Source organism: Pygoscelis adeliae, unplaced genomic scaffold, assembly GCF_000699105.1.
Source record: "Pygoscelis adeliae isolate BGI_AS28 unplaced genomic scaffold, ASM69910v1 Scaffold19, whole genome shotgun sequence".
NCBI classification, from domain to species: Eukaryota; Metazoa; Chordata; class Aves; order Sphenisciformes; family Spheniscidae; genus Pygoscelis; species Pygoscelis adeliae.
Window position 1 is genome coordinate 90,078 of NW_008825533.1, and position 18,457 is coordinate 108,534.

At 37.1% G+C, this 18,457-nt stretch overlaps 1 protein-coding gene across 1 annotated transcript in view; it reads left to right on the forward strand.

The window, feature by feature from the left end:
* ZFYVE16 (zinc finger, FYVE domain containing 16) overlaps positions 1-17,628 on the forward strand; it is a 23,677-nt gene extending 6,049 nt beyond the window's left edge. The window contains exons 3-17 of the mRNA XM_009331768.1: positions 930-1,026; positions 1,899-2,075; positions 2,929-3,080; positions 5,037-5,415; positions 5,938-6,060; positions 6,154-6,309; positions 6,934-7,158; positions 8,982-9,064; positions 11,053-11,157; positions 12,021-12,171; positions 13,340-13,420; positions 14,001-14,163; positions 15,001-15,106; positions 15,517-15,681; positions 16,586-17,628. Coding sequence (XP_009330043.1) covers positions 930-1,026; positions 1,899-2,075; positions 2,929-3,080; positions 5,037-5,415; positions 5,938-6,060; positions 6,154-6,309; positions 6,934-7,158; positions 8,982-9,064; positions 11,053-11,157; positions 12,021-12,171; positions 13,340-13,420; positions 14,001-14,163; positions 15,001-15,106; positions 15,517-15,681; positions 16,586-16,747 — 2,325 coding nt within the window. The 3' untranslated portion in view covers positions 16,748-17,628. The remainder of the gene's footprint in view (positions 1-929; positions 1,027-1,898; positions 2,076-2,928; positions 3,081-5,036; positions 5,416-5,937; positions 6,061-6,153; positions 6,310-6,933; positions 7,159-8,981; positions 9,065-11,052; positions 11,158-12,020; positions 12,172-13,339; positions 13,421-14,000; positions 14,164-15,000; positions 15,107-15,516; positions 15,682-16,585) is intronic.
* Positions 17,629-18,457: the final 829 nt, after the last annotated feature.

Sequence of the window (18,457 nt, forward strand, 5' to 3'; positions counted from 1 at the left end):
TAGAGATCTAAGGATTGCTTTGGTCCAACAGAAATACCTGACAAATTTCAAAAGCTTATGGTATGGACAGGTTGTGGTGCAGTTCTGGGGAACAGGATAGGAAGAACCCCTGATCAAAAGCAGACTTGGCAGACCTTGTAGTTTGGCCCAAATTGTGGAGCTTTTGAGATTCTTAATCATAGCATCATGGAATGGTTTAGGTTGGAAGGGACCTTTTAAAAATCATCTAGTCTGACCCCCTGCCATGGGCAGGGACATCTCTCACTAGATCAGGTTGCTGAAAGCCCCGTCCAGCCTGACCTTGAGCACTGTCAATGATGGGGCATCCACAACGTGTCTGGGCAACCTGTTCCTATGTCTCACCACCCTCATTGTAAAGAATTTCTTCCTTATACCCAATTGAAATCTACCCTCTTTCAGTTTAAAACCATTGCCCCTTGTCCTGTCACTACAGGCCCTGGTAGAAAGTCTCTCTCCATCTGTCTTATAACCTCCCTTTTATATATTGAAAGGCCACAATAAGGTCTCCCCAGACCCTTCTCTTCTCCAAGCTGAACAACCCCAACTCTCTCGGCCTTTCTTCATGGGAGGGGTGTTCCAGTCCTCTGACCGTTTTCGTGGCCCTTCTCTGGACCTGCTCTAACAGGTCCGTGACTTTCTTGTGCTGGGGACCCCAGAGCTGGATGCAGTAAAAGCCTTTTTAATAAAAGCCTTTTTAGTCTAGTACTTTCCCTTCTCCCCAAACAGAAATGTATTGTAAGATACACATGCTAAAGCTCCTTTTCTCCTTCCCTACTTCCAAAAATGTGTATGCATGCTTTATATAATGCAATCTGTTTTAGTAAAATGAGTAAATAATAATAGGAACTTAATTCAGGAAATACTTGGATTTTGTCTATAATATTTAATTCAATCTTTTTCTGGTTCAGGTTTTTTGTGGTGGCTGTTGCAAACGAAAATGCAAACTACAATACATGGAGAAGGAAGCAAGAGTCTGTACTGGCTGTTATGATGATATTAATAAAGGTAAAGTTTTTTTGAGTAATTGCAGTAATCATTAAAGAAGAATAGGTACAGCTAGCATCTCTTTAACCTTTGTTCTTTTTGTGGAGCTTCACTACTTTAATTGGTGTGTGTTTTCCTATTTCTGAGGCGGAGGGAGGAGGAGAATAATTGTACCTCTTAGTTGGATTTCAGTTCTTATTTTAAACTTTGAGTAGCAAGCTGGTTATTTTTTATTTAAAAAAAAAAGTAGGTTGAACTCCATAGGACTAAATATAAAGTTATGCTATTGGGTCATCTGTAGCAAAAGTGATCCTCCCTCCACAGTAGCCTTCTATGTGTTTAAAGGCCATACTGCTGCTTGTTCTCACATGTTATTTGCCCATTTTATGCAGCTTTCTGTCCTGTAATTCTTTAGAAGTCGCTTAACAGTACTACAGTAATTGAATCATAAGATAACCTTTTCGTAACTGAAAGCTAAGCATGGATGCTTATGGAAACATCAGGAGAAAAAATTGAGGTTCTGATTATTAATATTTAAATAACAAGTTGAAAACATACCAGATTTTTAGTATGCCACCTGAATGGAATTTGACTTAAATGTCATACATGTATTTGCACCAAGATATGGGCATCATATGGTTCAATTTAGTCACTGCAACAGTAGCAAGATGTACAAGGTGGTCTGATTCTATGTTAGGAACGAGTTAGGCAAGTGTGCAGGTAGAAGAATCAAGAAATGTAAGTTTTCTTCTGTACAATAGCTTGAGTGTTCATTTTTCATAACTAGCTCACAAATTGTGCACTGCTCTTGCAAAAAAACCCACCTATAATACTGCACTGCAAATGAAATTTAATGAACTGTGAGATGTTAAAAACTAACTACATTTTTTTAGCACAGGCATTTGAAAGGATGATGAGTCCAACTGATCCTGTCCCCAATTCCAGTATCTCCTCTGAGTATTCTTCTGCTGTTCCACCTTTAGAGGAAGCCCAGATATCTGGTAGTGCTAGCTCTCCTTCACCTTCTGCATTGTTACCTATCTCAGTACTTAAACAACCTGGTATTGAAGGTATGCTGAATATATTATACTATCTCTAACACTTTCAGGATCTCTTTGGAAAGAGTTGTTTATCCCGTCATGGATACATACTTGGTATAGTGATATTTTTTGTGGGAAGTGGAAACTGTGAACTGGGACACTGTAAAGTTACTTTTAGTTTCCAGTTTTGATGCCATGTGTGAGCTTGACCAAGTCTGTCTTAAGTCTCCACTTACAAAATGTGGATGTTACTTTTTTCATTGTCTCCTCTGTTTATATTGGGGTTTTCGTTTTGGGGTTTTTTTGTGTGTGTAGATACTACTTTCATCATTTTTATATAGCTTAGGGGAGATCTGGCTTGTGTTGTGACTGCTAGTCTTACAGTAAAAACAAAAAGTAGTTGTTTAGGGAAAAGTTGCTAGGGAGCAGTAGGGGTTCATTCTCTGTGTAAATAGGAATGATTAGTGGCTAAGCAGTGTCTTTGTTCCACTTTTATTAAACATCTGATCCTCTTCAATGAAAATAAATTTTTAAACAACATGATAAGCTAACTTTTTTAGAGTGTATTTCATCTTTTAGTTGTGATACGCGCTTCATTCTTATCTTACTACAGAGGGATGATTGAGGGATGATAACCTTCCTTATATAAGAATTAATAGATTTAACTATAGCATGGCAGCTTCCTCTGCAAGTATGAGATTTTTTTTTTCCATGTATTTGCCTGACTGGAAACTGTCTGATGTCAAACTGTCTACCTGTGCTTGGTTCCAGTAAATAATTTCTCTATATACCTGGGGGGAGAAGGGGCTTAATTTCTACGCCTTTCAGCTATTAGAACAGTACAATAATATGAAGTCACTGTTGTTTTCTTAACCTGTCCTAGGACTGTGCCCCAAAGAACAGAGGAGAGTTTGGTTTGCAGACGGCATTTTGCCAAATGGCGAAGTGGCAGATACAACAAAACTTTCATCTGGAGCAAAGAGGTCGTCGCAGGACTTAAGTCCGGTAAACCCTGACTTGCCAGAGATGCATATGGTATGAATTGAGAAGTGTGTGTAGGTGCATGAATTTGCCTCTTGAAATACCTTTGCTTGCTATGGATGGGGCCTCTTACATACCACAATATGACTTTTGCCTCAGGATTGAAATATGCTGTAGACCATACTGCAAAGGAAACCATGTTTGTTTTGGGCTGTATGTGAACTTCAAAAATGGTGTGGCAGAAAAACTTCCAAAACAAGTTTGTTTTTCTTCTACACCGCCTTTGATTAACTACTTTTATGAAGGTAACCTCAGCCATAATTCTGAAACATGTCATTAACAACATGCTTATAGTAGAAGGTTTATGGTTTTTTTGTCCAGTGGCTTGCTATAGTTTGCCTGTTGGATTAGACCAACCAGAAGTTGCTTAATGTCCTAGAATACTACATTATAGGGTGCAGCAAAATCTACATACTGCTTCTAATGTGAACTAATATTGAACTGAGAGGGGTATTGGCTTTTTTATAATAGATCATGTTCGTGGTGTTGAACTAGTTGCACTTGACAAGAAAAGTTCAAAGAAGTGGTATAAGTTTACTGTGGAAAGATTTGGAGAGATTCCTCAGCTGGAGCCTTTTTAAAATAAAACATAGCTCTGAAGCGCTGTCCCAAGTGTTAACATAAATTCTATGATTCTAACAGTGCTCAAGAGTTTTTTAAAACAAATTAGTAAAGCTAATGACCGGACCAGGTTGTTATTTGTATATGGAGGATCTGAACAGTTACCAGGTGTATAGCATGTAAATCAGCCTTAATTCATGAAGAATGGATAATAGTAAATGTGACTTCATTTGAAAGGACTCCAGTAAGCTGCGGTAATCAAAAGGTATAGCCTGTCTAAATTTTGGTGAAAGAGTAGGATATTTTCACTTGGAAAAGATGAGCAATGTCTAAAATTGAAAGCAGTGTGGACAAAGTGAGTAGGAAACAATTAGTTGATGGTTCTTGTATGCACCTTCAGAAGCTCAAACAAAACAACTATTCTGCAGCTCTAAAGCAAAAGATGTACTTTACTGGGTAACACATAATCCTGAACATGCTGCCAGAGGATGCTATGAAGGTCAAAAGTATAAAGTGCTATGAAACATCAGCAAGCAAACTCATGGGGAAGAAGTCGATCAGAGGCCAATTTAGTCATCTTTTTGTCTGTGTGTTTGTGGGGTGTTATTTTGGGGGTTGGTGTCTTTTTTCTCTTTTTTTTTGCCCCTGTCACGTGTATTCTCTAAACAGAGGATTTGCTGAAGCTGATGGCATACCAGGAGAACTATTACAGGGCAAGCATAGAGTTGTTAGTTTTTTTCTTGTTGCAATGCAAAGTCTTCCCTATTGAGAGAGGATGCAAGTCTAACATACTTGAAAGATGATAGCACACCTCTTGATTTTTTTTTTTTTTTTTAAATGACAGCTCATATCCTAACGTGCCTATGCTCATAGCTTGTCATATCCATTTCACTGGGGCAGCAGCACAGGTTTGACTCCAAACCAGAAATGAATCAGACTGTAGAATGCTAGACTCAGCTATTAGTACATAGTGTAGAAATAGAAATACACTTGCAGTACTGAACTGCTGATCCAAATGATGTCAAATTACAATGATGACAATGTTCAGTAGCTGAGTGAAGAATCAGTAATAATAAACAGATTCCTGGAGGGGTACTTGGTTTATTGTTGATTGACTGTTGTATGCTAAAATAACTAATTTGCAGCGCTCTGATATGAATTTTGTTTTACCAAACAAATAAATGAATGATGCATCTTCACCTAATGTAACTCCTAGAGATGGAAAAAAAAAAGGAAGATCCAGGAGAGATTTGATGGCTTTCTTGTTTAGAGGAAATGCATTCTCAGCATTTGTGATAGATTTTTCTCTTTTTGCTTCTAGAATGCTAATGATGAACGTTCAGCTTGTTGTGGGACAAGAGCGTAGATATTTTTTTTTCTTCTTCATAGGCTGCAAACCCAGAGGAAGATGGCATATTAACTGATGTAAATCCAAAACCTAAAGAAGAGATTGATGATATTGCAAGAATGGAGGAATTATGTCCTTCTGTTTCTTCAGATGATGCACAGCAGGCTGTTCCAGGCCAGAGGGAGGTCGTACATAGTTATAAATCTGTAACTCCAGAAACTAAAGAGTGTTCTCCTACTGCAGAAGCTGAGAAGGCTAGTTCCAGTTCAGTTGATCAGACTACAAGTGATATGCCTGTTAGTCCTTCACGTTACGGAGCACTATGTGGTGTTGAAAACTGTGTTCGTAAAGACATCAGCCTTGTTCCTGATGGTGATAAACTGCCACCACTTTTGCTTGCAGTGGTTGAAAAAGGAAAAGGTAAAATTTGAGAAAATTGTTAATATTTAACCACCTGATGCAAGATTTCTAAATATGAACTTGTGTGTATATAATTTGTATTTTAATACAATTCTAATCTCTCATTTATTTGCTGCACATTGGATTGTTGGATAATTGAACATGCATTATTAACAAGATCAATATGTTATGAAAAGAATATTTCACCACTTAAATGCATTACAGTAGTGACTGTGCTCATTGATGGTAACTAACAGTACCAGTGTATGGATGAGGAGACAGCATACACAATTAGTCAGTAATGACCAAATGAATGATAGCCCTAGTTTGCAGCTTTGTTACAAGTTACTGCCTTATTTTTATATGTTCCTTGAATCTTAGGGTAAGCTATTCATTAGTTGTTCTGTAGCTATTCTAAGTTTGAGAGTAATTAACACTGTCAAGATAGGAGGATGGGACAGTCTTTCATATGTTATGATTTGTAATTCTTGTTTTAGGTAGTTGGCTGACATGTTGAACTAAATCGGGTGTTAATTTATTTAGATCCTCTAGTGGAAGAACATCCATCTCACCAACAGGTCACCTTGCTTCTTGTGGAAGGAGGTCCTAATCCATTAACTTTTATCCTAAATGCAAACTTGCTGGTGAATGTCAAGCTAATAACTTGTAAGTAGTGCACATTTTCTTTTCCATTAAATCCAACTTTCTTTTTCTGACTGTAAAACAGCATTACTGTGGTATCTATCTTTTTAATTAAAGATGCTTCAGAAAAGTGCTGGTATTTCTCAACAAACGGACTACATGGTTTGGGTCAGGCAGAAATTGTCATTCTGTTGCAGTGTTTGCCCGATGAAGAGATTTTTCCTAGTGAAATATTCAGATTATTTATTGACATCTATAAGGATGCAATGAAAGGTATGTAATTTTAATGTCTAACTTTTTATTTTATAATATCTTCTTGTTGATTTTTAAAGCTGGAAGTTGATACAGAATTTTTCTTCAAGTATTTGTAAGCATCTAATGATTCTGTTGAAAAACCTTGCGGTCTTAGCCTTGGGTTCTAAAGAAACAACAGGAAGAAAAGAATTTAAGTTTCTTTGCTTCATATACTTCTGTAAACTTCCTGTTTGCAGGTTTTTTGTTATTTAGTCATACTGTGTTGGAGATTCTGGGTATAAGTCCTTGAGGCTATGGTTTAGGACATCTGGAACTTCATTTGTAGAAGTACAGTACTCTTATGTACGTAAATATTTGAGGTCTGCTAATTGAAGTTCATCAACTGGTGTGTGCCAGAACATTGTACACTTTAGGGTTTTCGGCATTTGTTTGGAAAAACCTAGTTTCATATTCAAGTTCATTTAGTTAGTAAATACAGAGCGCTTAGTCTATGGGTTTAGATGTCTGTCAGACTTCCAGGAAGATGTGAGATATACCGTATGGTTTGCAAGTCTGTAGGAGACCACTGGTTAGAATAGTCTTCTTGACACTAACATATTGCTTCTCCATATGTGCAAAGACTCTCTGTCCCTTTTTCTACAGGAAGGTTAATAAGAAACATGGAAAACATTACTTTTACTGAAAACTTTCTTGGTAACAAAGAACATGGAGGATTCCTGTTTGTTTCACCAATTTTTCAGAAACTTGATGATCAAATTCTACCAGATAACCCTTTTCTTTGTGGCATTCTCATCCATAAGCTGGAAATACCCTGGGCGAAAGTTTTTCCGATCCGTTTAATGTTGAGGTTGGGAGCAGAATATGGGGGTAAGTTTTAACACTTTAAATAGCTGTATAAATGTAAAATTCCCTTTGGAAAAGACAAGTTTCTTAGACAAGCAAACTATTTAAAATTATCTTTGCAGTATCTTACATTACACTTGTGTAAGACTGACATTTCATACATGGCAAGCCACCTATTGAGACACTTGGGAATTTACATTATCATGCTAGACTCCCTTGATTATTTATTTTTTTCTATTCTTAGCTGACAAGAAAGCTAAGAAACCAAAACTGACAGTAGTAAAGTATCAAAATGTCTGACTTCTGTTGTCATAGGAGAAAGGTTTGAAGAGAAGTTCACAAGCCCAATTTACAACTCTGACAAATTGGTTTTCTGAATTAAATTACTGAAATTGAGTATGTTGGCAAAATATTACTGCTTCATAAAATGAATAAAAGTATTCATTACTTATAAGGGTAACTTACTAATTAATACATTTGAAATCTCTAGGCCTGTAAAAATGCAGGAGGCATTTTTTCAAAGTGAGGTGGATGGAGAGCATGTAAATGTGCACCACCAGAGGTTGTGCAGTGACATAACCTCCATGTGGGAATTGCCTTCCACAGTCTGTTGCAGGCTGATGTGAGCATTTTCTGCTCTCCCAATGAGATTTACACTGACTGCTCCAGGCTCACCAAAGGAAAGTGTTTATGCGGATTCCCATTGCCTTGAAGAACAGATAAAGCTAGCTTGAGCAAGACCTGAAAGTAGATACTGTCCTGAATGCCTTCTAGAGTTGCTTGTGTACTTGCTTGAATAACGCAGACATTTAATTTAGCGATATAGCTGCTGTTTTGTTTCCTGTTGCACTGCTGCTTATGATTTAGAGAGCAGGAGTTAAGATAAGGTGCAGCATGTAGGTGGTGCTTAAGTGGAATGTATTTCAAAAATGTATCACACAAGTTTCCTGACCTGAATGCATTTTTGATAAATAAGCTTACCATTCTAGAAGCTGCAAGTCCATAAATATGTATCACTCACTTGTTTATGGATTTCTTGAGTCAATAGCGGATTTCTACTGGCCAGGCTTCTGTCTGCATGTTGACAAGGGTGGTAGCTTCTTTGTCATTCTTCCTTCTTTTACCAAGCTACTTGTCTTTTTTTTTTTTTTTTGTTTTTTAACCAATTTTGTATCATTTACCTCACAATCCCGACTTGGCTGTACTACTTGTTTTGTTTTCAAATGGCTCCATATTGTGGTCTGTGGTCTCCTGCATCTCATTGCCTTCCCTAATTTCCATCTGCCTGTGTTTCCCATTGCAGCCATGGGTCTTCAAAGCATGTTACTTTGAACATCCTCACTCACTCTATTCTTGTTTATCAATACTAAGTGGTACTTCACTTTGTATTATAGCATTAACGTAGAAGCAGATGTTAACCTGTATGGTATTCTTATTCAAGCAACTACGAAGCTGTGCAACCCCTCCCGCAGCTGGTGACCCAAAGACTGAACCCACGATTTTCCATCCAGATCACCTATTGCAAGAAACACAGTTGACGAAATATATGAAAGCAGCAACAAGTCTCTGCCACAAAATTACTGCTACTGGGAGAGTCACTCCATGCAGTGACACTGCAGTAGGATTTAACTGTGGGTGGGGAAACCATGCAGTGGGCTGAAGGACAGTCTGTGACAGAGAATCAGACAGGGGCTCTAGTTCCTTTGGCTGGTCAGATACTGAGATTAAGGAACATAGGCTATAGCTGTAAATAAAAATAAATACTTGGATTAGCAAGTCTTATTGTTGCTGATAAGTAAATGTGACTCTCTCTTTTTTTTTTTTTTTTCCTCCTTCCCCTGCCCTAGCATATCCAACTCCTGTAGTAAGTTTCAGGCACCGGAAGCCACTCTTTGGAGAGATAGGACACACAATTATGAATCTGCTTGTTGTGAGTAAATGTCTTATTCTCTTCCTTTCTTGTTGTAATGTAGATTGTGTAAAATATCCTCAAAAACTCTGATTCTTGAAAGCAGAGTTATTTTTTGCAAAGGGCTAACATTTTTTCTTCTTCATACCTGACTTGAAACTTTCTTACCAAAGAGTATTTATATGTGAGTCAGGGAAACCGTATCTTTCACGGTACATTGTTACGCATTAGTTCTGATAGTAAGACATAACTTTAAATGAAGTAGAAAAATGTTGGTATTTACATTTTAAGCTGGTAGTAATCATTGTTCAGTTGCATTTTTCTCTTCCAAGCATTGGTGGGGTGCAAGAGTTCTAGTCTTAAATCTGACTTTTTTTCCTAATCTGCAGAAAAGACTTGACAGGCAGATGCTGTGGTCTAACTGTAACAGTAATTACTTTGTCACACAAACTTAACCTTACCATGATTAACCAGCCTGTCCTCTGTGAAGAACTTTAGGTTTTGGCAAAATCATCAGAGTAAGTCAAGTCTGGAATTTATGCCATTCCCTGAGGAATTTTTTCCTGTTACCCAAATAATTTGTTTTTAAACTTCAGTAAGCCTGTATTCCTGACCAGTAACCTTCTTCTAATACTTAGATAGAACTTATCCTTAATGCTGTGATGAAAAGTGCTGTAAGGTTGTGGAGAGAATTGCATGTATTATTTAGGTGATCATTAAATCCTCCCTTAAGAGTCTAGAGGCATTACAGCTGAGATGCAACTGCAGTCTTTGGCCCCTCTTTCCTTTTTGCTCACTGTTGATGTCCATGTCATTACATAAGGAGTCAATCAGAGGAGTTGCACCGTCTGAAAAACAGTGTAAGATTCCTCCATTAAGAAAAAATATATTTTCATTCCATGAGCCAGCTCCCTGCCTGATTGGTGAAGTGCCAGTACCAATGTGGAATTGCATCTTCAGACTTTGAGAAATCTTAATGTTGTGCTGATGATGAAGGGGACTCCTATAGAGTTTATTTTCAGCTGGATTAGAGTTACTCTGATTCTCCTTCATAGCTGTGTTTTGTAGTGTCAGCTTGAAGCGGGCAGTGGGAATGTGTGCTCCTTGGCAGGACTATGTCTTTTGATGCAGCAGGAGTTTTAATCGTTGTCAGGTGACTGCAAAATGTTCTCTTGGTGTTACATTTTTAACTACCTGTGGTGCAAATCCTCAAGTAAAGATCATACAAAATCTAGTACCACACAAGTGACTGAGGTAGTGGTAAATGATGGAGGCAAAGGGCATCTGTGATGTATATCCTTAATACTGCTAAAACAATGCCAGTTCAATTGAAACTTGTAATGTGGTGAGATGTGTTCATAAATACCCTTCTTGCTACAGCTGTGCTGATTGAGGAGGATGCTGATTACCTGGCTCAGCTGGTGACAAGAGCCTTTTCTGACCTTTTTTCTGCTAAGCTAGTAAATGAGATAATTTTATACTTAATATTGTTCTTCTGGGATAAAACAGAATAGGGAAATTTTGCAGAAGTGGCTGAGATGGTGGATGGTAACTTCTATCAGAGAAAGGTATAAGAAACAGTGCAGTATTCAAGCTATAACTCAAGAAGTTAGAGCTGGGGGACAGGGTGTGAGCCTGGAAACAAACTAATCTAGATGGTGGCTTCCATGCTTTGCTTTTCTTTCGGAGAGGGAGGGTGTTGAAGTATTATCTAAAACACTAAGATCCTAATGTGCATAAAGTAGCCGTAGTCTAAATAACCCACTGGTAAATAGTTAGGGCTACCTTGACAGTGCTATAAACTTGTTTAATATATTCACTAAGGTACTCTTCACATACATCACAGTAGGAAAAAAGTGATCAGTAAGTCTTTAGCCACCCTTAATGTCATTATTCTTTAGAAGTCTTAGGGGTGTATGTCAAGTACTTTTATCTAGGTAGTATTTGTTATAAAAGGTAAGAAAATTATACTTAATTGTCTGCTAATTTAAAAACTTTGTCTGTTATAGGATCTTAGAAATTATCAGTATACTTTGCATACCATAGACAACCTGTTTGTTCATGTGGAAATGGGTAGAAGCTGTATTAAAATACCCCTAAGGAAGTATAATGAGGTGAGTAAAACCGTCTTGATTAGCTTTCTAATCCAAACTGCTTTAGTTTTTATTTTTTGTGTAATACCAGTCACATCTTTAAAGTGAGCTCTTAAAAAAAAAAAAAACACGTGGTGGTGGTGATTCTTAGAGGCTGTAACGTTTTTATTCTGTAATCAGTTTCCAGGCAGTTTTGCAAGTGAATTCTCCACTTGATAGCAGCTCCTTAGATTACCTTGGTATTTGCTGTGCAGTAGACTCTTCAAACTTTAAACTGATGCAAGCATATGATGGGGGGAGGGGGAGGGCATGAAATCATCTGAGCACAGATTTCCTTCTTCCTGGATATGTTGGAAAGTGGATAATGATGAGTGAGAAATTGAGCTTTAGGATAACTACTAAATGCTGAAAAATCAGCAGTTTCTTCAAAATCTTATAGCATGTATTTTCAAGGATTATTTCTTACACGCTTCCTGATGGTGGCGTTTTGCTTAAAAATTAAAAAATCTTTTTTGCCAGTGTAGTTTTCATTACAATTTTTTTCCTTCAGCTTTAACAAAAAAAAAAACCTGAATAGTAAACTGCATGAGGCTTAATGCTTATGTTAGCCCTAAGACCAACAAAACCACTACAGCTCTGATATTCTGCATTGTCCAGAGGTACTCAGACTTACTCGTCCCTCTCTACTGAAGTAGGATTTTTGATCATGCTTAGTGTTCCTCCAGCTAGTCATGGCAAATTGTGTTGTTCAAACTCTCTGGAATTAACTAAGTGAATAATTCTCGGGATTTGTTTTGAGAGCCGGATTCTTCTAATGTCTTGTATTTAAAATGAGTACTGCATAATGAGATTTTTCAGTTTAACAACAAATTCTGTATTGACAGGTAATGAAGGTGGTAAATTCTTCTAATGAACATGTAATTAGTATTGGAGCAAGTTTTAATACTGAAGCAGATTCTCACTTAGTGTGTGTGCAGAATAAGCATGGCCTCTATCACACACAAGCAATCAGTGCTACTGGACATCCTAGGAAAGGTAAGCCGTCTAATTTGGCTTGTGGAGAAAAGTCACATTTGTAGAGCAGAAATGTAAGTTCACTTTTAGGCTGCAAGGAAAATATGTATTCCCAGTAAGTTGTTTAGACAAAAAGTTCAGCATTCAAGCAGCAAAGTAATTTAAATGCAAAATAAAATGTTGCTGTTTTATATCAACACTTAGCTACATTTTACAAATGTTACATTAAATGGAGATTAAGACTCTCTTCCTCTTTGTTTCCAGAATGTTACTAATATAGCTTACATTTTCAGACATAATTAGATTCTTTACATATTTCAAAATCTAAATTTAATATTAGTGTGAATAGGGCAGTATATTTACATATGTAAACAGATAGTCTCAATAACTGAGTGTAATGGAAATACAGCAAGTACCTCTATGCAACACCTAGCGAACTGGTACAACCACCTGTACAGAAAAGAGTGCAGAGGTACCTTCTAGGTTCTGAAAAGTAATACAGCTGTGCAGCATGGCAGTGTGTCTGGGCTGGTAAGCCTTGCTTTTCAACAAGGTCCGTTAGTTGGGGGGGAATTCCAGATGGATATGGCTGTACTCCTACCATCTCTGATGTCAACCTGAAATGTTGTTCTGTGCTTCATTAAGCATAGCTACTGAGTGTGGTTTTGTTTGAAGCACTGTGTGTAACAAATAAACTTATGCAAAGGTTTGTAGCATGGAAATTCATTTGTCATCTTTTCTTTCAGTTGCTTTTTGTATCACTGAAAATGATCTAAACTTCAGGAATATCTTCTGTAAATAAATTAGATTTAAAAGTTGAGTGGCATGTCTGTTTTAAAGAACAAAAAAAACAAAAAAAAACACCACACCACTGTTTCTTCAACTATGTCTCCTCTTTGTATACAGAGCTTTTTTGGCTTGCCACCAATATCTTAAAAGGATACTGTATGCACTCACAAAAACGTTAACAAAGCTGGTCGTCTTTGCCAAGGTCTGATTGGAAAAAATTCTTCTGTCTTTAGAGAGTTATGTTTCATATCATGCTGTCAGTAAGGGATTTCTATTAGCACTTTCAGTGTAGTAGTACCTTTTTTGCCTGCCTCTTTAAAAAGAAATGCAAGTTAAATGTTAGTAATGACAAACCTGAGTGATACGAAGTGGTACTCACTTTGTTCCTACTTTTTTCTAGTTACAGGTGCAAGTTTTGTGGTGTTTAATGGAGCCTTAAAAACATCTTCAGGATTTTTAGCTAAGTCCAGTATAGTTGAAGGTAAGAATTTTGTCCTATGTGGTTTCTTCTTAAGAGAATGAAAAAAAAACCCCAAAAAACCACAACAAAACAAAAAAAACCCAGAAGCAGTCTTGTGTAAGATCTTTATTCCTCAGTAAGCTAAACTTTTTCTTTTCAGGATTTTTAACTTTGTAGAAAACCTATTGCAAACAAATGCTGTATAAAAAATACATGCTAGTTCACCTACTCGTTTTAAAACATACTAAGTTTTAACTCTTTTTGCTTTAGTCAGTGCAAGTGTTTCCTTTACAGCTGCCTATATCTGGAACTATTTTCATTGCCTTATTGATGAAATACATATATTGACACATAAATGCAAAAAACTTCTGAGATTAGTCTAAGATTGATCTTTTAGTTCTGTTGACAACAAAGGCTTTCATTACTTCCTTTTTTGTGTAACATTCAATGCTGTAGTTGGGGGATGGAGTCCATTTGATGTGCATTTATTAACGAGCTGTAGGAGAGGGTTGGTCCCACTAGAACTTAAGCCAAGATTCTACTAAAAAGCTGTGCTATTCTTTCTGAAAATAAGTTGGAATTTTAACTGGTTTTCTTCTAGATGGACTAATGGTACAAGTAACACCAGAAACGATGGAAAGCCTCCGTCAGGCATTAAGAGACAAGAAGGACTTCAAAATAACTTGTGGCAAAACGGATACAGGAGACATAAAAGAATATGTAGATATTTGCTGGGTAGAAAATGAAGAAAAAACAAAGAAAGGGTAAATGTATTACCAAAACAAAACATCTTAGAGAATTTCTTGTTCCCAATTTTCAAATATCTACCTTTAATTTCTTGAAATTAATCTAAGGTATTTTTATTGAAAGGAAGTACTTGATACCAAAACCTGAAAGGGGATAGAATGGCGAACTACCTGCAACCTTCTAGATGTCACTAACAGAACAATGTTGCTTGTAGTCCCAAAATTTAATGCCGTTTTCCCTGTTCGGGAAGTTGACAGGAGAAGCATGTGAACCCTCGGTTTCCTTTGAAAGTCCTCTATCAAATCAGTAATCAGTTTGTGTGAGGACGCAATTAATCCCTTTAAGCTTCCTTGTTCGGGGAGGTTTGGAAGTGCATAGTACTGCCCTTGGCCATTCACTGCTTGGAAAGCCAGCATTCAACAAAGCAAAATGAGATGTAAGACACTTTTACTGGATGTGATCTGAATGCTTGTTGATGTAGCTTCAAACTTCAATTGTACATCACTAACTCAAAACTTGTGTCATGTTAAGTTGTTTCTCAGGACATGGGTTTGACTTGGTATGCCTTTTTCTGTGGCTTCTCTGACCAATTAGAATAAACAGTAGCTTTACCTAAGATGGTTTACAGCTGCTTAAACCTGTAAGATTCGGGTTTTATTAAGTGTTGTTTGTTCCCTATTCAGGATATTTCTTTTTGTAGCATCTGTATTTCATGATGCAAATCCTGTATTAGATTCTGTTGTAAAGCTGTTTCAATAGCCTTTAAGGATGGCTAAACATTATTTCATACAAGTTACTCAATCTAAATCATAAAATGTTGTTTTAATTATTAACCATACTATTATCTTCCATAGAATTTTAAGCCCAGTCGATGGAAAATCAATGGAAGGATCTCAGAGTGAAAAAGTACCACAAGGCAGAGACTTTGAAAGAGAGGGAAAACTTATGAAATGTACCGAAGTTAGTAAATTACATTGTTCTTGAGCCTTTTTGCTACTTTTTAGAATAGTTAAGTGGTAAAGTGATCATACTAGGTGATACTACTGAAGAAACTAACTTATCTGATGTGTAGCCATACTGATAGGCACAATGTTCTCCGTAGCTCTTTGATAAGTTTACATACTTTTTGGTTTTTGTCCTCTGAAAAAGACTGAAAGTCTGTTAGTATTGATAACTATAAATATATAATCCAGATATTCCCATGGTCACTTAAGTATTTTGATTGAATAGATGAAATACTAAAATACTTTGCCAGCAAACAAGCATTATAGCTTGCTCTGTTCTGCATTAAGTGTATACTGAATTACTCTTTTCCTTATTTTGTAATATAACCAGGCTGCTGACTGTCCTTATCCTTTCTATAATTTCAGGTGTACTATTTTCTAAAGGACCATGAACTGTCCAGTCCTGTTCCTCACCAGTTTGCTAAAGAGATTGCTATTGCCTGCAGTACTGCTCTTTGCCCGCACCTTAAAACCTTGAAAAATAATGGGATGAATAAGATAGGCCTAAGAGTCTCTATTGACTCAGATATGGTAATCTTTCAACTTTTATTGCAGACACTCCGTTTCAACTGATATCTCTTTCTTGTAAAGACCTTGGATCTTTTTCTGAATGTTTTTAGTTTTTTGCCCTACCCCAGATCCAGATCGAGAATGAAATCTCATTAAGAATCTGTCTTAATGAATAGCTTTTCTTGAAAGGAATAGTACTGTTGCCTTATTCTGCCCAAATTCTCTAATAGCTGCTTGCAGTAAGCTATCAGTCCTTCCCTAGTTCTAACTCTCTCTGGCACTCAGCTGCCTCCAAGGTGAGTCAATTTAGAGAATCATAGAGCTAATTTTCTAATGCTTTTCTCATATTATGTAGTTTTCTGCTGGTTTTGCTCCCTAGTGTAGTTCAGTAAGGGATATTTGCACCAAAATCTGTACAGCAGAAAAGGATAAGTCTGCCCAGCTGAGGATGGAAGAGAGGGAAGGCAAGGCTATCCAGCATGTGATACCCCTCAAAAGATTACAAAACTGCAGGACAGTTCAGTTCCTTGCCTCTGAAGGTGTTCCATGTTATACTTTCTCACCTTTTTTAAGAGAAGTTGGAAGTACAGTCCTGAAAATCTGGTATTCAGTAGTATATTTTAAAATTAATCTAATAGTAACTGTGATACTGGGATATAATCAGATCGCTCTTGGACATCGGAGTGAAACAGTCTGGGACGCAGAGGATGTGCAGCCCTGTAAAAACCCAGGGGAATGTTTCATGCTTTTCAATGGCAAGCCTAATCGTTCATGATTGACCTCAAAACCCCTCCAGTTGCCAGTGTTTCAGTGTTATTTTGTCACTTCATGCTAGCTGAAATAGTCTTTTACCAAGATACTACACTTCTGCGTTGTCTTGTTAATAAAAAGTGTTAATATCAACAGTAATATGTTTTCCTTCTAGGTTGAGTACTTAGCTGGATCTGGAGGTCACCTTCTTCCACAGAACTATCTGAATGAATTGGACAGTGCTCTGATTCCTGTGATTCATGGTGGGATGTCAGATCCTGCAAGTCTACCATTGAAAATGGAATTAATATTTTTCATTATAGAACATCTGTTTTGATGAGGCTGATTACAGGCAATATACTGATTTGCTAGATCTGAACACCAAAGTTATAATGCTACAAACACTAAAAATATTTCTACACCTGTTATGTTTTAATAGATTTTCAGACTGTTTTTTAAAACCCTCAAATCCTCTCTGGTTACTTTACCACGAAAGAGCTGTAGTTTGTAACGTTTCCTAAAGTTCTGAAAGTTTACACTTAATACAGGTGCAGAAGAGGGCAGGTTTTGTTACCTCTTTACACAGTTGTAGCATTTACTATACGTAGTGTAACTTTAAGCCATACTATCTTGCCTCTTAACCTCAGATAAATGTGTTACTAAAATTTGCTATGGTTAGATCTAATATCTATCTGAAGCATGTGCTTTCCATGTGCAAATGAGCTAAACACTGAAGCAGAAGCTGGCACAGAACTGTTTTCTTGCCATTTGAGATTCAAGTATGAGACCTTTTATAGCTGACTGTAAACTTCACATGTCGGTGCAAAATACGAGTGCGCACCTTCTGACACTTGTTTATGGTCAGCATGAGGAAGAATTTTGCAGGTATGAAGGCTTTGTAGTTGAAGTCCTTAACATGAGGATGTTATGCTGGTGCTTCAGAAACGTATGCCCTGAATTAATTTTTTTATAGAGTTACTGATTTCTTTCTTGTATTTATAAGGATTTCTCTAATTTAAATGGATGCTATTTTTATAAATACTGCTATTTTTTTTCCTTTACTCTGTTCTAAAGTCCTGATACAATTTGACCTTTCAAAGATTCATAAAAATACGGATTACCCTTGATGTAATCTACATGTAGCAATAAATCAGACAAGAATTCTGCAATATCCTTTCTGCTCCTGTCTACTGCTTTTGCCACCTCTTAGTAGCCACCTTTACTTTCAGGGAGAATAGGTGTATTAAGTGTGAATTTTCATGAACAGATTGATTTCTAGTATACCTGAGGTTCTTGTATAGTACGTATTTTTTATATTGGGTCATTAAGATCTATTTATGTATTTGTGATGCATGTGATTTGTACTGAGGTTCAGCGAACCATAATTGGGGTTTGGTAACTGTCACAACTGTTTATCAAGGACAGAACCAAAACTAAATATATACAAGATCTATATTGTTTTCAGTAAAAATGCTGGTACAATTTTATAATGAGACTATTAACTTTGATGCCTTCTTGATGCTAATAGGGGATATTTTATGTTTTTGTATCAAAAACAATTTGTAACTTAACCTAATCTGCTCTGCTGTTACCTGTGCTTCAAAATACCGGTTCTAGAAGGGTTCACGCTTCAAGATATTACCCTGGAGGAAACGGAGGCTGCGTTTAAGATAATTAATGTAACTTCTTCAGAGGAACTGCAGTTCTGGAGAAGAGCTGAAGACCACACCATGCGCGGCACAAACAAAACATGTCCTTGCTTGAAAACAAGCTGCAAGCTGCAGTCGAGGAAACAACAGTGAAAGGCTGAACACTAGTTAACGACTGTGACTGGGCGGGAGGTGGCTGCTGCCCCCGGTACCCCGTACTGCAGGGGCAAACCCGCTTTGCCCGTGTCTGTTTCTGGGGGTAACCAAAGCAACAGCTGACTCTCGCCGCTCACCCTGTACTAACTCGTTTTAAGTAATGATCAATAAAGAAAGGTAACTAAAATGCTTGATATCTCTGTTATTTAAAGGGGGGGGAAAAACCACCAAACATACAGCTT